Source organism: Passer domesticus, chromosome 15 (genome assembly GCF_036417665.1).
Source record: "Passer domesticus isolate bPasDom1 chromosome 15, bPasDom1.hap1, whole genome shotgun sequence".
Lineage (NCBI taxonomy): Eukaryota > Metazoa > Chordata > Aves > Passeriformes > Passeridae > Passer > Passer domesticus.
The window spans coordinates 876697-895192 of record NC_087488.1 but is presented as its reverse complement, the minus strand read 5'-3'; the positions used below and the strand labels follow the sequence as shown (position 1 = coordinate 895192).

The 18496-nt window shown below is 43.8% G+C and overlaps 2 protein-coding genes across 5 annotated transcripts in view; one reads left to right on the top strand and one right to left on the bottom strand.

The window, feature by feature from the left end:
* The window catches only part of IFT140 (intraflagellar transport 140), a 91579-nt gene extending 75806 nt beyond the window's left edge, over positions 1-15773 (bottom strand). Inside the window, exons 1-5 of one of the 4 annotated variants that reach the window (XM_064390217.1) lie at positions 15630-15773; positions 7224-7399; positions 5216-5437; positions 1703-1824; positions 907-1049 (exon numbers count right to left, since the gene is read on the bottom strand). In XM_064390217.1, the coding sequence (XP_064246287.1) occupies positions 907-1049; positions 1703-1824; positions 5216-5437; positions 7224-7370 (634 nt within the window). In that variant the 5' untranslated portion in view covers positions 7371-7399; positions 15630-15773. Of the gene's footprint in view, positions 1-906; positions 1050-1702; positions 1825-5215; positions 5438-5697; positions 5996-7223; positions 7400-12328; positions 12485-15629 lie in introns of those variants that run through there. The other 3 variants (XM_064390216.1, XM_064390218.1, XM_064390219.1) reach the window with 3 other exon arrangements.
* Positions 15774-17131: 1358 nt separating this feature from the next.
* The window catches only part of CRAMP1 (cramped chromatin regulator homolog 1), a 48059-nt gene continuing 46694 nt past the window's right edge, over positions 17132-18496 (top strand). Inside the window, exon 1 of the mRNA XM_064390141.1 lies at positions 17132-17485. The gene's annotated coding sequence lies outside the window, so the exon portion shown is untranslated. The remainder of the gene's footprint in view (positions 17486-18496) is intronic.

Sequence of the window (18496 nt, the reverse complement as noted above, 5' to 3'; positions counted from 1 at the left end):
GCAAACCAACCACGCAGCTGGTCCATGCCTCTCCTGTAAGCTGTACTGGTGCTGTACTGGTGCAAAAAAGGGGTGTCAATTTTGGTACAACACTGAATCAAATTGTAATGGAGCTGCAAAACCAGCATAACTGAAATGTTTTCAGAACAATTAACACTTGAAACAACAGGATGACTCGAATCACCTATCAGAAACACCCATTATACAACTTCTCACACACATTCTGGCTCCAGTTCAGAGAGAGCAAATTACAGAGAGATGGCATCACAAAAAAAACTGGGGTGGGAAGAAAGTTAGGTTAGCTCAAACTAGTACCCCGAAGACTAAAAAGGACAGAAAAAGACAGAGAAGAGTAAAAGGCAAGGAAGAGGAAAATGCAGAGAAGAAACTGTATTAGGCAGCAAAATAACAAAATAGATTCTCAGACTTTTTTTGTTCTGTAAGACTGAAGCATGATTTCAAAGCATGAGGAAAAAAAATGAAAAGAAAATTGAGAATTTAAGATGTATGTTTTAGTAGAATTCACCTATTTATAGAAAAAATAACCCACAGCACATGCATTCTTTTGAAGCTTTGAACAAAAGCTAATTTTATATACACTTGTGTGTTAGAGATTGTTTTCCTCATACTCACTTCTTCAGGAACCTGACTAACCCAGTACCTCTGGTGACCTTGTGAAAAAGACCACCCTGAAGATTATAAGATATCAGTAATTTTATTAATTTCTTACCAAACATTCTATAACTCCTATAGAATACTCTACGCTATTGAATATATTAATATGAGGGATATATGAATATACCACAGGTGTCAGATATATGAAAACAAGACTATCATGCACTGAGCTATTTTGAAGCTCTAAGGAAACAACTTCCCAGCCAAATGGAAAAGTGGTTTTGCTCTTACCATCTGTCAAAGTGATAAAGAAGGAGAGTTCTTCCTGGACTGCCATTTTCAGAGGTGGTCCTATTCCAGCTTTCTTCCAGTTAAACATATCCAAGGCTTTCTCATCACCACTCACAGCTGCTTTTGCCAGCTGTACAAAGTCACTGCAAAGAGAGATACTTCATTCCCAATTCTTTTTATAACTGTAGTTTCAGTCTCAAAGAATGGATGAGCAGTTAATAAAACATATTGTATAAAGAGAACAAAGATGTTTCATACACTGATTGAAAAAAGGGCAAATAAAAAAAGATGCAAAACAAAATTTCAGTATTAGTTTTCATTTGCATTGTTTCACTTTTCAAAACACATCACTATTTTTTCAGAGATGTGAAACAGAAAAGCCCAGACAAGGAAAACTCTGCTTTTGCACTACAGCTGCTTCTTATTTCTTGCCTGGACAGGAAAGAAATAATAATGTTTAAGAACTGACTTTTAATTTAATTATTTTTTACAATAATATGATAATTGTGTTTCCAGTGTGTTTATGGCTTCCCACAATCAGCAATATTGCTAATTAGAAGAACTAAGACAGACGAGCCAACAGCAATGGATAGAAGATGTGGAGAAGAGAAAGAAGACCAGTTACTGCACACAGGACACAACTACCAGAGTGGGAGAAGAGCTTGAAATATAGGGCAGTTAGGAAAATAACATTTTTAAATATATTTTAAAATAGTTCATTTGTGGGTAGGACTTTCTTTCTGTGGAAGAAGACAAAGACTTGGACTAGCAGAGCTGTGATGGGGCCAATACTCACTCTGTAGGAGGGGGTGGCCGAAAAACACAGTGCCACAAGCATTTCCCATACTCCTGCTTAACCAGGGCAGGACTCTGGACTCTGCCCTGATGGTCCATTTTCCACAGATACAAGACACCGTGCTAGAAAAAGACAAGTTAATTCATTACCCTTTGCACACAGATGAGAATTGAGACTCTAGCTAAGAACTGCACATAAAAATAAATGTTTTATTGACAGAGCAACACCCTTCCTTTTGTTTAGTTGACACGCACAATTACGTCCACTGTAAAATAAGCCACAGGGAATCAAAGCTATCTTTAACATTATATTATTTTCTCCCTTAAAATCAAATTGTCTAAAAAAAGCCTGTTGCTCCTATTCTTTTTTAGTTAAATCACACTGCCAGAGCAATTACATGGAACAGTCTTGGTTTTCTTCTGCAAGTAGCAGATGTAAATATTTGTCTCGATAACGCCCTTTCTACATTTTTTCTTGCAAGTAGTCTGATAGCTTAATTTTTAGCAATTGAAATAAAGGATAGCAGAGTATATGCATCCCTCAGTAAGTGCGTACAAAACTAATGTAGATGAGCATGGGTATATGAATAGACATGTAAAGTCACAGGATGCAGAAAGACTAAGGGCAGAATTTTTTAATTTCTGGAGCTTTCCTCCTCTTTCAGAGCAGACATTCAAGAGCTTACTTTTAGAAAAATCAAGATCTTACTTTTAGAAAAATAATCTAGTAACTAGAAAAATCATAGATGCTGAAGAAAGGAAGACTGGTTAACTAATGAACTCAACAGTGGTCAACACAGGCCAGCCCTCAAGCCTGGCACAGGTGCTGACATAACTCATACCCTGCAGTGGCAGCTCAGGAGCAACAAACCCCTGGTGACTGGAAAGAATGGAGACAAATTCCAACAAACTGACTTACAGTATATCCGCACAGTTGGAATGCTAAGATGATTATTTATTGTTGTTGTTATGCTAGTGTTAATGAAACCAAATTGCATTTAGGAACCTTCCATGTAAGCACTACATTAAAAAACTCAGTAACAATTTTCAATATCAAGTTCAATCTCATTTTATTTCATTAAGATAGACAACAATAAAGTGGTATTAGAATTTGCTCTATTTTTATTTATTGTTTTCAATGAAGTATCATCCTTTTCCTGGAAGTGAAAGACTGGTAGCAGTGGTCATTTATTCTTCACAATTCTAGCTAGAAGCCACACAAGATGCAGCCGAGGCCTTCCAAGATAACAATTCCTTCTTTTTTTCCTAAGATTCAAAGTTCTGACTTCTTTTCAACAGTAAGATGACAATAGTTATACTATCCAAAACTGTTATTAAGTGCTATGTGTCTTGCAGCTTAAAGAATGCCACTCAGCTGTGCAACTGCGACCCTGCTGTACTCCTGTCCCAAGAGGACATTTGCAGTTCATAAAACGTTTGCTAGTTATCTCTGAAAATCACAGGACCCTATGAACCAACCTTGTTGGTTCCTCCTCTCACTTTTCCATCGGCTTTACACGCCACCAATTTCCAAGGATCCCAACTAATACCACCTGCACCATTTATAAGCTGGAGGAAAAGCATGCAGCTTTCTAAAGCTGCTGACCTTTGTTCCACCTCCTTCTAGATATTCCAGCCTGTATCCAGATAAACTACTTGCAATCACAATTCTTAGTTTGGGGCACACGAGATTGGAAACAAAAAAGCCTCACAATCTCTCCTAAGTCACACTGGAAAGGATGCAGAACTCATCTGGTTTCAAATCATATTTTTTAAAGGACAGAGGACATTGACCTTATCATCTATCTAAATGTCCTTTCCAAATGGAGATATTCTCTGATTCTATCTTGTAACTTCCCAATAATTTTTAAAAACCCAAAGCTTTAGTTACTTGGTATGAAATTTGCCTTACAAATAGGCTTTCATTATAGAAAGCACCTAGATCCTCTCTGTGATCAAAACATGGAAATCATCCATGTTATTTTTACTTAAAATAAATTAAAAGCTTCTGATTTTCACAGTATCCTATTCCAACTTAATGAAGTTATTTTCAAATAATTTTCTTGCTTTCAGGATGTATGATCACAGAAATCCTAGTGAAGATAAAATCATAGAAGATGCTCAGTTGGAAGTGACTCACACAGATCATCAAGCTCAACTCCTGGCCCACACAGACAACCCAACAATCCCACCCTGTGCCCGAGCACTTGTCCAAAGCCTCCTGGAGCTCTGGAAGCATTGCAGTTCTGAGCATTCCCTAGGGAGCCTTTCCAGTGTCCATCCACCCTCTGGGTGAAACAGAAACCAAATCAGGATCCAAATATTTATCTTCTTTCTAAAGAATTTCCTCTAATATGAGCAGAACATGATCCTGGCAGCACTCATCTAATGGAAGTTTCCTAAAAATAAACCCTCAGGGGAAAAATATTAAAAATAAACTTATAAGCTATTGGATAATATATAGGAAATGAAGTATATCTGTGCTGCACCTCAGACCATAGCATAGTGACACTGCTTTGAAATAAATTTGAAAAGTATTTTCTTCATAAATGTAAGCTCTGTCTACATCAATGTATTGTCTCATTATGATTAAGGCCTCAGCTACACTGAGATGTATCCATCTTTTGCCTGGGCAGAACTTTCTCGTTTCTAATAAAGAAGATGATAAATTCTCTTCTTACTCAATTTTGAATTTCTGCATTTCTGTCAAATGTAGCAGCAGAACTTTACAAAAAATGAATGAAAATAATTTTTTTTCCTCCCAATAAGAATATTGGGAATTCTGACATATAGGTAAGAGCAGAACTGAAATTCTTGGGCAAGCTCAAGTTTGAATCAGGGAAAATACAGGGAAAAAAACCCTTTTTTTCTTCATTGGCTGACTCAGGCACTGGCAAAATCAGAATCTTCTATGAATATTAAATCCTGAATATCCAATAGCTACTTTCTCATTTCACTATGTAAAAGGGCAACCAGCTTATCAAGAAATAGAGCATCACATTTCCCAATATAATCAATTTGACACAATTTTAAGGCATTAATAAAACCAGAAAAAGAGAGATTAGCATGGGTTTCCTGTGAGCACTGCTCTGCACTCAGTATGAATGAATATGTTGTAGCTGGAATTTGTTTCTCAACAGCTAGGCTTTATTCTTGAGTCTGCCCTAAAACTTGACAAAAAACAGGAGCAAAATAATTCAAATTGTCTATACCTCAATTACTCCATCCATGAAATAGCCTTAAACTTTCATCAATGCTAAGCACTCACTGAGATCCAACACACTTTTATTTAAAAAAAAAAATATAGAACAGCAATTCTTTAATTGTAGAAAAAATTAAAACACTAAGATTTGATTTTATTTCCTAACATTTTTAATTTGTACCTAAGGGAAGGAAATTTCTCTTCCACTCAACTCTCCCCTCCCCATGGATCTCCATTCCATGATCCTTTCCTATTACAGAGCTTCCAAGACTCTGTTCCACATCAAACCCACATGGCATTTCAGGTACTCACCCCATCCCCAGACACAAGGCAGGTACCACTTGTACTCCAGCTCAGGACTGTGATTTTGGCGTTGTGATTTGGGGGTAGAGTATGCTGCTCCTTGTCTTGTTTGTTCAGTATCAGAACTCCTCCTGTCTCCCATCCTGATGCCAGAACGGGTCTGGAAGGGTGCCAGGCAAGTAATGTGACCTGAGAGCTTCTCTCCACATGGGAATCAGGCACATGTTCTCCCTGCAAACAGAAATCAGTGTCAGCTCAGTCCAGTGGAAACTCAGCAACCAAACCTTCCAATTCACAGCCCAGTCAATATCAAGCTTTCTCTCCCATATAAAGGATACAAGAAGGCTTCAAACACATTTCAAAGCAAAAAGAAATTCCAGCTATTGAAAAAGAACAAAGCACATCACTAAGGAAATAGAATAATCTAATGCTTCAACAGCTCCTAAAGGCAGAACCTCCTTTAGGCATGGTTCACAAGTACTAGAATTTACCAATATCACTGAACGGGACTGCCTTGTCTGTCTGGCCCCAGCTGCTAAGGCAATCACGGCACCTGTGGTGTTTTCTCCCCAGAGAGGCTCTGGCTAGCTATGAGCACATGGGGACAAGTCCAGATATGTCCCGAGCTCCAGTGCTTGTGGCTGGAGCTTGCTATTGAAGAGGGGCACTCCTCAGGCTTTCCTGAGCTGGAAAAACCTTTAAGGCGATGGTGAAGGAAGGAGTGGGTCCTGATGGAGAGTTTTTAATCCAGAGATTTTACTTCGGGATGCGTAACCTCTGAATCCTGCAACAACTCCAAGAGAACTCCCCCCTGCATGGTGTGCTTGTCCTTTTACCTGGGGAGAGGGGCAGGGGAGGGAACACAGGGAGCACCAACCAGGTATGAGGGGAGGGGGTCTCAGGTGAGAGGGACACCTGGGTGGGCCAATGGCCCCCCAGGGGGTGGAGAGCATCCTTTGAACCTGCCAATCACTCGATGCTCCCCTTGGAATCTCTGGGTTGATAAAGACAGTGCCCAGCATGGGTCAAGGGTGGGGAAAGGAGAGGTGATTGACACCCCACCTGGGAAAGGGAATTTCAGGGGAAAAACTGGGGAAACTGAGGCACACCATGACAACACACCGCAACACACAAGAATAGTTCATGTGAATAATTTAACCTCTCTACGTATTTATTTTTTCCATTTGTTAAACTGGGATAACAACTTTTCAGAATACACTTTGAAAAGTACATATTTCATAGGCTATCATATTAAGAGACTTACATGTTTCAGTAAGTCTGCTGCAGACTGAAACACCTTTTAGTGCTACTTCCCTAAAATTTATGCAAACCAAAGTCTTACACAAGGCTGTCATGTAAAAGTTAGAGTATGCAAAAGAAATATCTGTCTACAGGCAGAAAATCAGCTCAGTCTTGAGGTGGTGGAGTGATTTGTTCAATTTCCATTTCTTAGGATGTTCTATTCACTTAAGAGTTAAAAAGCAGCAGCAGCAGCATGTGTTCATTTACATACAAGCCTGAAATTCTCACACTATAAGAAGCAAAAAGCAAATCAGTAACCATCACAAAACAAGACTTACAGACTGTAAACATCAAATTTCAAAGGGAAGATCAATTTAACTGATGAAGATGAAGATTTTTTAAAAAATACATATAATGAGTGGCTGATGAATCTGTCATGTTCTATATAGCATAGGACACAGACTAATTAAAACCCAGAGAGATTTCAGGAGGATAAGTAAGCCTGCAAAAATAGAGATTAAAAACGTGAAGTTTTAAATTAGAACAATGATAAAGGTTGCTGAGAGAAGCTGTGTGACTTCTTACACATCTCATATCTCTGGAAGTGCTCAAGACCAGGCTGGATGGGGCTTGGAGCAACCTGGTCTATGGAAGGTGTCCCTGTGCACAGCAAGTGGTTGGGACAAGATGATCCTAAAGGTCCCTTCCAATCCAAACCATCCTGCAATTCTGCGACTCTATATCGAGAGCAAAAGCAAAGTTGCTGACTTTTCACCTGTTCCAGGTAGATATCCACACAGCCCCCACCTGCTGTGCTGACGGAAGCAACTGCCAGGAGTGGATGAAGTGGGTGCCATGCTATATGGGAAGGGGAGGCAACAGAATCAGGAGCATCTGTTCGATGATCCACGTACACAGCCATAAAAACGGGAGCTGTCTCAGACTGCACACCTGTACAAGGAATAAAAACATCTCTATCAGGTTTGCTTATGCAGATAATACATATACAGTACACATATGCTATATTATATTGAATTTATGTACTATGTATAACAACATATATACGGGTTAAAACAAAACTACAGCATCATCTTGTTGCACATACTACACAGACATGAGAATGTCAGAGTGGCATTCAAAAAAAATGGAGAAACACTGAGCCTCACACTCTGTAGATTCACAGTGTACTTAGGCCAGTACCAAGTCTTTCACCAGTGGCTTGTGCTGGCCTACTTCAAAGGACCCTGAAATAACTCAGTATTTACCAGAAAGATACTTCCAGTACTTCATATCCAAAGATGTTAATTAATGTACAGATTGAACTCTTTTAGGTTGTTAAGTCTCATGTCTGGGCTTTCAAAGTAAGTTTCAACAGTTGTCACCACTTTGGAGCTCGTACTATTGAAATCACACTATCTGCTATTTACATCGGAACTGTTACCAACATTTGAATGAAAAAAATAAGTGGTGATGTTGCACAGAAAAGAACATAAGAACAAAACCCTTTTCAGTGTTGTGGGTCAGAAATGGAGAGCGTCACTAATAATCTGTAATAATTTATACACAGAAATGGTCTTTGGATTTGTGTCATGGGATCCAGTCAGCTCAGTTTCAAAACAAAAACAGCTGGAGCAAAACACCTCAAATTCCTAGCAATAATCACAGAGTCATAGAGTTCAGTGGGTCAACTGGTCCAACCGCCCGGCTCACAAAGTCTTCCCAGAGCACCTGGCATAGGATTGTGTCCAGACAATTCTGGATATCCCCAATGAGGGAGACTTCACATCCTCTCTGGGGCAGCCTATTCAGTGCTTACTCATTCACACAGTAAAGAAGTTCTTCCTCATATGTAGATGAAACTTCCCATGTTCCATTTTCTGCCCATTGCCTCTAGTGCCATTGCTGAGCCCTGTGGAGCACAGCCTGGTCCATTCTCCTGAGCTTTCCCTGCAGATACTGACAGGGATGAGGTCCCCTCTCTTCTCAAAGCTCAACAGGTCCAGCTCCCAGAACTGGACACAGTGCTCCAGATGTGCCTCACCAGGGCTGAAGAGAGGGGCAGGATCCCCTCCCCAACCCAGTGACAATGCCTTTCCTCATACCCCTCAGCACCCACCATCTTGGCCCCAGGGCACACAGCTGGTCAAGGACAGCTGGTGACCCCCAGGTCCTTCTCCACAGGGATGCCATCTAGCAGGGCAGTCCCCACCTGGACTGGTGCATGGGATTACTCCTCCCCAGGTACAGAACACTGCCAAGACCCGGTAAAAAACAAAACAAGACCTCCAAGAAAACAACACAAACAAACATACACACCAAAAAAGCCCCCAAGCATGAAACATTTAGAAGACTTCTGTGACATTTAAGGGGAAGAGATGTTTTCTTCTGCACAGGTAAACTACGAGTTCAGAACCCATAGGCACACACATGCGCAGCAGTGAGACTTGCCTAAGCCACCAGCATGTAAGACAGGCATCAACAGACTCTTAAGGACTCTTTCCTTTAAATCTTCTGTCCGCACCTCAAATAACTAATTTGCCGGGCACTTAATTTAGAAAGGTGGGCAACTCTGTTCAGTAAATTGGGAGCTCTGTATTTTGCCTCTGACACATACAAGGAACAACATCAACTACTGGATATGACAGCAGCCAAGAGCAGTCACCCTAAGGACAAACCATTTCATCTTCCAACAAGATCCACTCACTTTTAGCCGTACAATCCTTCAAAATAGTCAGCATTCCCAAAGTGGCACTGCATGGGTCCAGTTTTATCAAAAAAACCCACTCAAAAAAACCCCCAACAAACCATTCAAATAAAATCTGGAGTATTTTTCATCTTGACTTCATGTATTTTAAAAGTTTTCTTACATCTCCAGTACTGTTCCAGAATTCTTTGCCCCTACTACTCCTTGACTCCTTATTTTATCTGTTTCATTTTCCTCTAAGAGAGGAAGGATTTAGTCCATATTTGACTAAAATCTTTAGATAGGCTCAAAATTTGAAATAATAAAGAATTTCACTTCAGATTAAAATAAAAATGTAAGAAGCCTAAATGAAAACAAAGCCGCATTTCATATGAAATAAGTTTTATCACACAAGCCATGCACCTGTAATGTCTTCTCTATAGCCACCATTTTCTACTTTTAGTTGTTCCTTGCATCTGTAGTCATCAATATTACTTATTATTATTCAGATATTTTAGTCCCCTTCAATGACTGAAATAAGTTTATCAAGCTTCCAAATTGCATGTCTTGTTCAACTTACTAATTTAACTTTTGGAATTAATAGACAGCAAGAAAAAATTTTCAACCAAAACTGTGTATATTTAAAATGGCACTTACTAAAATAAGGTTCAGTGATACTGCAGTGTAAATTATGGACAATCCCAAATATAAAATACTCTTCACCATCACAGTAACTACACAAAATTAGGAAGCAGACTGCTACACACAAATAAATAAATGGCTTACATAAGTGGATTGCTCAGTGGTGTAAAAATAACTAAACCAATATTAATTTTCTTGGGAATTCATTACTCACATGATTACTGCTAGCTCATGTATTTACACTGTAGCTTTGACAGCTGACTCTTCAAAAAAGTCTTCAAAGAAAGAAAAAGAAAACCAAGTAATACTGCCTCTACAAACTACTCTGGCGTGTGCTATTTTTCCAAGGTTTCAAAAAAAAATTTTCTGAAAATGTTAACCATTTTGTATTTTGGAATAGAACATGACCAAGCCCCCATACCTGATCTCAAAGATCAAATTAGATACATCAGACAGACACTTTTGAAACAGTCCACAGGCAATTCTTAGAAATGGTTAGACTTTATGGAATCACAGCATGGTTTGGGTCGGAAGGGACCTTAAGCTCATACAGCTCCACCCTATGCCATGGGCAGAGACTCCTCCCACTGTTCCCAGGTTGCTCCAAACCCTGTCCAACCTGGCCTTAGACACTTCCAGGGATCCAGGGGCAGCCACAGCTTCTCTGGGCAACCTGTGCCAGGGCCTCAGCACCCTCACAATAAAACTTTCTTTATTATGCCTAAAATAAAGCTAACATGTGCCAGTTTAAACCATTAGCCCCTCATCCTGTCAGTACAGGCTCCGGTAAGAAGTCTATATCCATCTTTCTTACAAGATCCCATAAAGTTCTTTTCAAGACAACTTCCCTCTCCAACCATCCAGAAGCCACCCTGACAATCACTCTTGAACTGAGACCAAGGCCCCTGCACAGCTACACCTCCACACCCACACAGTCAGACCAGCTTTCCTTACCAGCTCAAATATAGGTTTCCCATAGCAGTCTCAGATGTCTGGATCATTAAAATAATTTCATTTTGGTGCAATAAAATTACAGCTTGAGCTGGTATCTCCAAGGAGCCATGTCAAACAAAGGAACCCCATGGCTTTTACACCTTTTCAGTCTAAGGGCAGGGAAAGTCTGGGGGTTGTCAGCTGCTGCTGAGTGCCTCTGAGTGTCCCTCACCTGGCTGGGCCACAGGTGCCCATGCCCTGTGTTATGCAGAGAGTCAGCAGTTCACAGCCTCTGGCTCTGGCCACCCAAAGCTCAACCTACAGCTTGCACTGCAACTGCACCCTGAGCTACTGGCACTGGCACTGAATGAATTCCTAAAATACTTGAAGGCCACAATGAGGTGTTCACAGAGCCATCTCTTCTCCAGGCTAGATACCCACAGCTCTCCAGCCTGTCTCCAGATCAGAGGGGCTGCAGACTCTGGAGCACCTCCATGGCCTCCTCTGGACTCTGTCCACCAGTTCCATGTCCTTCCTACGCTGGAGCTCCAGAGCTGGAGGTACACCTGAAGGTCTCACCTGAGCAGGGCAGAGGAGCAGAACACCCTCTGCCCTGCTGTCCACGCTGTGGCAATGAGCCCAGGACATGGGGGCATCTGGGCTGCCAGTGTGCATTGCCAGATCATTTCCAGTCTTTTACCCACCAGTACCCCAAATCCTTCTCTTCGGGACTGCTTTCAATCTGTTCATCCTGCAGACTATACTGGTAATGGAGATTGCCTCAACCTAGTGCAGAACTTTGCACATGGCCTTGTTGAACTTCATGAGGTTCACAGAGATAAACACTACAGACAACATTAACGACTGCAAATGACAGCAGCGAGCCAGAACACGTGCACATATTTCAAAAAATAATCATCAACTATCAGAAAAAAAATATATGCTATTCTGTCTTTGGGGACAATATGTAACAAGCTGATTTTATGTTCTGTCACAGTGTTATCATCACATTTAATCGAGGTTGATAGCAACTTGGTTTGCAGTACCTGTGGAGCTGCAGACTCATCACCCCCAGTCACCATACACATGGTGAAAGGGGTCTCTGTCCGAGTTGCCTGAACAAGACTCTCCAGCGAGGCTCAAGTTACCAAAGCAAAGACAAAGGTCTTTCCTTTAATCTCTACCTACGAGAATTGCTGGTTTTTAAATTTGAAATTGTTTAAAAGAGCCAGCCCCAGGAAAAAAAAAAAAAAAACAAAAAAACAAAACAAAACAAAAACACTACAAAATTGCTCTGTGCTACAAAAAGGTGGTAAATGACTATGTACAATCTTCTCTAGCTAGTAAGACAAATGAAGCAAAAACCCGGCTGAACCCTGCACCCACACAGAGAGAGAAGGGGCGGGGAGCCGGTGCCAGGCGAAGCCCAGGCTGCTGCCGCCGTGGCCAGCCCCCGGAGCGCACCGAACCCTGCGCGCGTCCCCCGACCGGGCCGTGATCGCCACTCGCCGGCACAGAACAAGGGGCTCCACGAACTTCACGGCTCCGAGAAGACAAACACGTGGGCCACACCACCACGTTCTCGCCCCGACCCCGCCACCAGCAGCTCAAGCGCCCCTTACCTCCGGCCGATCGCGATCAACCCCGCTGTCGCAGGCCGGGCCCAGATACAAGCACGGAGAGCCGGCCGACAGCCGCGGGCTGCTGCTGCGGGTAGAGCCGCCGCCTGCTCTCCCCGCCCCCGCTCCCCCGCCCGCAGGCAGCGCCCGCCGCCCTCTGTGCCGCCCCCGCGCCGCAGGCCGCACTCGGCCCGCGATGCTTTGCGTTACCCCGACAACGGGGCGAGCCGCAAGCGGAAGCAGCCGAGCGGAGCCGAGGAGTGGCGGGAAAGGCCGAAATCGCCCGCGGCACACGAAGAGTGGCGGAAAGTGACGAGCGCAGCGGGTCCGGCGGCCGTCCCGCTGGGCTGTCCCCGACGGTGTCAGAGCCGTCTGCAGGGTTTGGTGGCTTGACCTGTGAGGAACTTTTTCTACCGCAGGTGATGCACTGTGCCGCCGTCCCGAGAATCGAGATCATTCCCCAAACCCTCCTGGTCCCCAACGCTGTCAAGCACCTGTTGTGAGGGAGTGTGACCCAGCAACGTATATCGTAACCATATTTAATTGTATCGCTCGGAGCTCAGCGGCTCTTTCAGAGTTTTGGGGTGAAAAGTTTTTAACTTAACAACTAAGTCTTTCTAATAACATCTAAAAGCACGACCCGTAAAGCCCTTCTACCCCCCTGCACCTCCTCAGCACGCCAGCCACAAGCCATGCCAGGTACAGCCCAGCTCCATTCCCGCTCTCGCCCCCACTGGGCCCGCAGCCAGCCCCAAGAGCCAGGTTTGCCCAACACCTTCAAAAGGGATGGAAAAATTCAAGACCAAATCCCCACAGCACTGTCCTACCCATAGTTATTTGTAATTCCTCTGAAGTCACAACATTTCTGTGCAAGCTGATGAAAAGCAGCCACATCTGGTACAGCTATGACAAGCAGCTCCTGCATATTTTGAGGTTGACTGGCCATGTGTAACATGTCATTTATGTGGTGCTTATCAGTTTCCTTTCCCAAATATGCAGGGACTCTTTAAAAAAAACCCAAAAAACAAAAAACCAAACCAAACCAAAACAAAAAAAAACCAACAAAACAAAACACAAAACAAACAAACAAACAAAAAACAACAAAACCCAACCATAAAATCAAACCAAAACCAACAACAGTGAAACAACAACAACAAAAAAAACAAAACAAAAACCAAAGATAAGAAAAACCACCAAAACAAACAAACAAAAAAAAGCTCCATTTTGGTAGCAAGTAGGAAAAAGCACCCAGTGAGAGGCACACAGTACATTGAAACACACTGTATATCTGCTAGAATGATGGGCAGCGTTCAGGTAGAGAGGTAAACAGTGGCTTTAGACCTTCTTGTTACAAGTCAGCAACTCACATAGACCAGAGCTACAGAACTCACAAAGTCCTGTTTCCTGGAGCTTTTTATCTTCTCCCTCTACAAGGCATCAGCTCTAACAGCCATTTATGGCATCTCTTTGTGGTGGATTCCTTGAACATGCCCAGTTAGCTCACTCAGGTGCCACTCCCAGAGTCAGAAATTAATTTCTTGCCTCTGCCAAGCCAATTGTTCTCACTGGAGCCTTGAGTTCATCAGACTAGAAGTTGAGGAGTTGAGCAGACCATGTGCAGATGCCTTGTTTTCTCAGACAACCAGGCTGTCGTGGAAACTACTGCAACTACATGATACACTCAAGTCAAACATACAGCCAGCTGGAGCCTCAAAAAAACATCAAGTACATCATCCCTTTCTGGGTTGGAATAAAAAGAGTCTAAACAACCCGCCGACTGTCTCTGCTCAAGTGACCACTTTACAGCTCTCAGAATTGGCTGGTTCAATGTTACATACTATTTTTTCCAATAACTATACTACATATTCCTACTTGTGCAGGCTTAGCTGGAAATGAAGTTTTCCTGCCCTTCAATATTTGACAGAGAAGCCCTGCTTCTATGATAAATAAAAAAATGAATGTGGACTCCTAGGATCTTAACATCTTCCATTCTACTAATAAAATCACATAACCACAGAAAGGGATTTTAAAAAACATCTAGTTCTAAGTCCCTGGTATCATAAAAGATGCCTAACAGCTCCAAATCCCTTAAGTCCCAGGACTGGCTGGAGTTGCCCATAGCCCATTTCCCCCTTCCTTTAAGGGCTTGACCTCACACACCAAGAAGAAAACAAAGTTGCATGACTAGGTGCTTCCTTATGTAAGCAATAAAGGATTAACAATAGCAGTCTTTTCTTCCATTTAAATCCTTTTACATGCATGGGAAAGAACACAAAGATCATCCATTATTGTCTGCCAGAATAAACAATTTCAGAGCCTTTTAAGAAGAAATAAATTATTAATGAAATCTGCTAGCTTCTAAATAATCTAAAAGGAAAATACAGAACATTCACTATATTGGTGACTTTTACACCTAGGATCTTTGAAAAAGTATTTCCATGTTATAATTTGCAATGATTGTGCATATTAGATTCAAAATTAAAAAAAAAAATCTAAAGTATTAACTTTGTCCTTCTGCTGAACAGTTCTGCATTGTTTGCTCTATTTTCTAGTAAAAATGCAATTTGTTATTCATACCTTAAAATACACAGGATGTGGGACAAATCCAAGTTAATGTTCTTGCCTGACCTAGAAAACCATGACAACAAACATGGGAAGATTATTTGCATTTTGTGGCTGTGCAGGTCTGTAAAAACAGACTAGCGAGGAAGGGCCAGTGATAAAAACAGAACTAATGGAAGCTCATGTGTCTTTTGGCGTCTCACCCTACCCCCTGCCTCTCATCTCTTGTGCAACTCCTTTTCAGTCAGCTTTTCTCTCACAAACATTTAGACACACGAGCAATTTCACACCTTAACAGTCCACTGGAGGCAATGAGGCTGTTCAAGCAGGGAGTTATTTACATACAGAGAATGGAAACCTTCAGTTGGAGAGCTGAACATAACTGCACATCTCTTGGCAAAGCACTATGGAAATACATGATAGTGGAGATGCACAATCCATTTCCTAACAGTATTGCTGAGTTTGGTTGAAGCCAAGGAGGAAAAATATGCCACATGATCTCGTGTGAGATTACAAAAAAAAATTGGAAAATATTTTCTTAAAAAAAACCCAAACAATGAAGATGCAGATTTAAATGCAAGTATTCGTGTAAGAAATGAAACACCCGAGATGGGAGCTCTGCTAGTTAATGTAAATGAAGTTAAAAGGATCTTAATTGAAAGTGTTAGTCTGTTGTTGAATGTAGAATGTTAGAGTTCTGAGATTTGCCTTCGTTTGCCATGATTAAGTGTTACTATCTTACCCTGTGCTTGTATCCCTTTCCGTCGGGAATCACTTCTGCTCCCAGAAGGACTTGCACCCCTGTACTCGTATCCCTTTCCGTTGGGTCAGGGACCACTTCCCCCGCTCCCAGAGGGACTTGCACCCGGACTGAATTTAATGAGGAGCTGTGGGTATGGTATGGACTCTCTCAAAAAGAACAAACCAGCACATGAACTATGGTTCTAAACTGGCTGCACCACCGGGAATCACCCACCCTCTACCAGAGCCGGATTCCGGCCTGTCACCATGGCTACAGGAGTACTCGGTCGGGATGACACCCCGGACTACAAGCCAACACTGTCCTCCTGAGGACTCTGGTGAGGACGGAAGCCCCAGCTCTGCCGAGACACAAAGCTGCACTCCTCCTCCTCGGCGTCGTCCTGCGGGAGCGGCGGCGGTGTGCGCGACCCCTCGGGTTCCCCACACGAGGGCTGTTCTTAATAAAGGCCTTTTAAAAGCAGCAGGTCTCCTGGCCCTGTTTCTCATATCGGCACTAGAGACAAACCTTTTTTAACAAATTCCATTTAGAGCAGTCCACTTGGTTACTCACAAATACACTTTACAGCATATTTACAGGTGATAACACAGCACTCAAGACATGTTACATTTCTACCATCATAGACAATCACTTGCAACATACTCCACGGGAGGCCAATTTTCCAGAATTTTGACACAATCATGAGATTTAACTACTTATGACTTTATTTTTAAGCTTACAAATATTTTCCTTGGAAGAGAACTAAGGCACCCTTTTATCTATGAAAATCATAAAGATTAAAAAAAGAGGAAGATCAAATGCTCTTTTGACAAACACGTTATTAAGGAAGAAGTATCTCATGCAGTATCAGTTATAAGATTTTAAAAAATTATCCTGCTTAGCACTTAACGTGAAGTCACCACATAAAAGTATCAGTCCACATCGAGGAGCCCCCACTGCAAGAAGAATGCCCAGCAAACTCAGACCCAGCGAAGGGCCTGTTCTCAAATGCAGCCCACGAACGTCCCAGGTGCCCCAGGGAGAGCAGCCCCAAAGCCTTCCCAGGGGTCCCGGCGAAGGAAGCGAGAGCCAGCGGGACCGTCGGCCCGAGACACGAGCAGCGAGCCCAGCACCGCCAGCCAGCCCAACGCGCCGGGGCCGCGCAAGAGAGCGGCGCTGCCGCCCGGCAGCCGGAAATACCGCGCCGCATGCAAATCACCCGCTCCCTGACCAATGGAATCCTGGACCCCATCCAAAGGCCTTAGCCAGATGGCTCTCCATTGGCTTTTCTTTCAGCCAATCGGCAGCCAGATCTCGGGGCTCACCCCGCCCCTAGCAGACACGCACTGCCGCCTCTTCCTTCGCGCAGAGGCTTTCGTCACGCGCCCCGCTTTGTTTGGCTCGCGCTGGAGCTGTGGCCCCGCCCCCGCCTCGCTCCCGCTCGCCGCCGGCCAATGGGACGCGTTGCTTGGGGGGCGGGGAGCGCCGGCGCTCTCAGCTGGGCCCGCGCGCCGCGGCCCCGCCCCCGGCCCGGACAGGGCGAGGAGGAAGCGGAACCCCCACGGCCCCAGCCCGGCCTTATCCCAGCGCGGTCCCGAGCCTGGCCGAGCCCGGCGGCGCTGGGGCCGCGGCTGGGTTTCGGAGCAGCCCGGGGAAGAGGTCGGCCCCACAGCCGCGAGCGGCTCTGCCGCCGCCAGCAAAACTGGGAGGGCCGCTGGGCTCCGCGCCGGCCGCCTCCGGAGCTGGCGGGTGTGGGCGCAGCCCGGAGGTGCCTGGAGCTGCGGGTGCCGGAGCAGCCGAGGCAGCCGCCGGCGGAGCAGCCGGAGCGCGGAGGCTGCGTGACGGCATTGATGCGGCAGGTGAGGAAGGGGCGGGGGATGGAGCCTGCGGGGCGGGACGCACCTGGCCCCGGGGAGACCGGCCCGGCCCTGCTTGCCCGTCCGGGCCGGCCGCGCTTGGGGAACGCGTCCCTGCGGCTTTTACGGGAAGCAGCGGAGGGACGGCCACAAGGGTGTAGACGACTAAAGCAGCTAGGCTGAAGGAATTTTCAGTTTAGGAGAAAAAGGGAAAGGAGGAACAAGGTGAAAACGAAAGGAGAAAGCAGCTATAACGGGAAACTGCACGGCTTAGGCAGAATGCTGGAAGGAGCCAGCAGCTGAGAAGCGGGGCAGATCCTGGGGTGTGCTACTCGGGTCCTGTAAGGAGCTGTCCCCAAGGAGTTTGTTTCTCCCCCGCTAATTGTTGGGGGAGGCCAGTGGGTGGGTGCATCGTTTCATTTACAGTAATAAAACCAAACTTGAAATTATTTAAGCTTTGCTTATGCAAAGTTTTTGAGCACACACTGTAAGAATAGGAATGTTTCTGTCCTCAAAATAACTAGAAACTGTAGGGTTTGGTGAGTGAAGAACCAGTCTTTAACTAGGGACCTGTCAGGTAAATAAATAACCAAATTTTAGTGTGAGTTCAGATCAGTTTATTGAGCATTTTCAAGGAGTGAAACGTTGCCCAACACAATTCTGGATGGGTTCAGTGTTTTAGCTGAAAATTAGAGGGAAAAATATAATTTTAATAGTAGGAGTACAACTCATAAGCAGTAACTTGATGAATTTGTATGCCATATCATGTTGATGCATCTTTGTTAATTTGAACCTCTTTATCCTGATGTCAGCCTGATCTGTAGTGATTCCAGTGTTTGTGATATTCAGAATTTCCTCCTCTTGTTGGTTATCTTTTCCCTAGAGGGAAGTTGGATGGTGGCTCCTGCCATGGTGTCAAGGCAGCTGCATCCCAAGTGCTGCTCCTTGCTGGGTGCTGTAACTGGTTCTTTGCTGGAAGTTGACTTCTTTTAGATATGCTGTCAGTAATGTTTT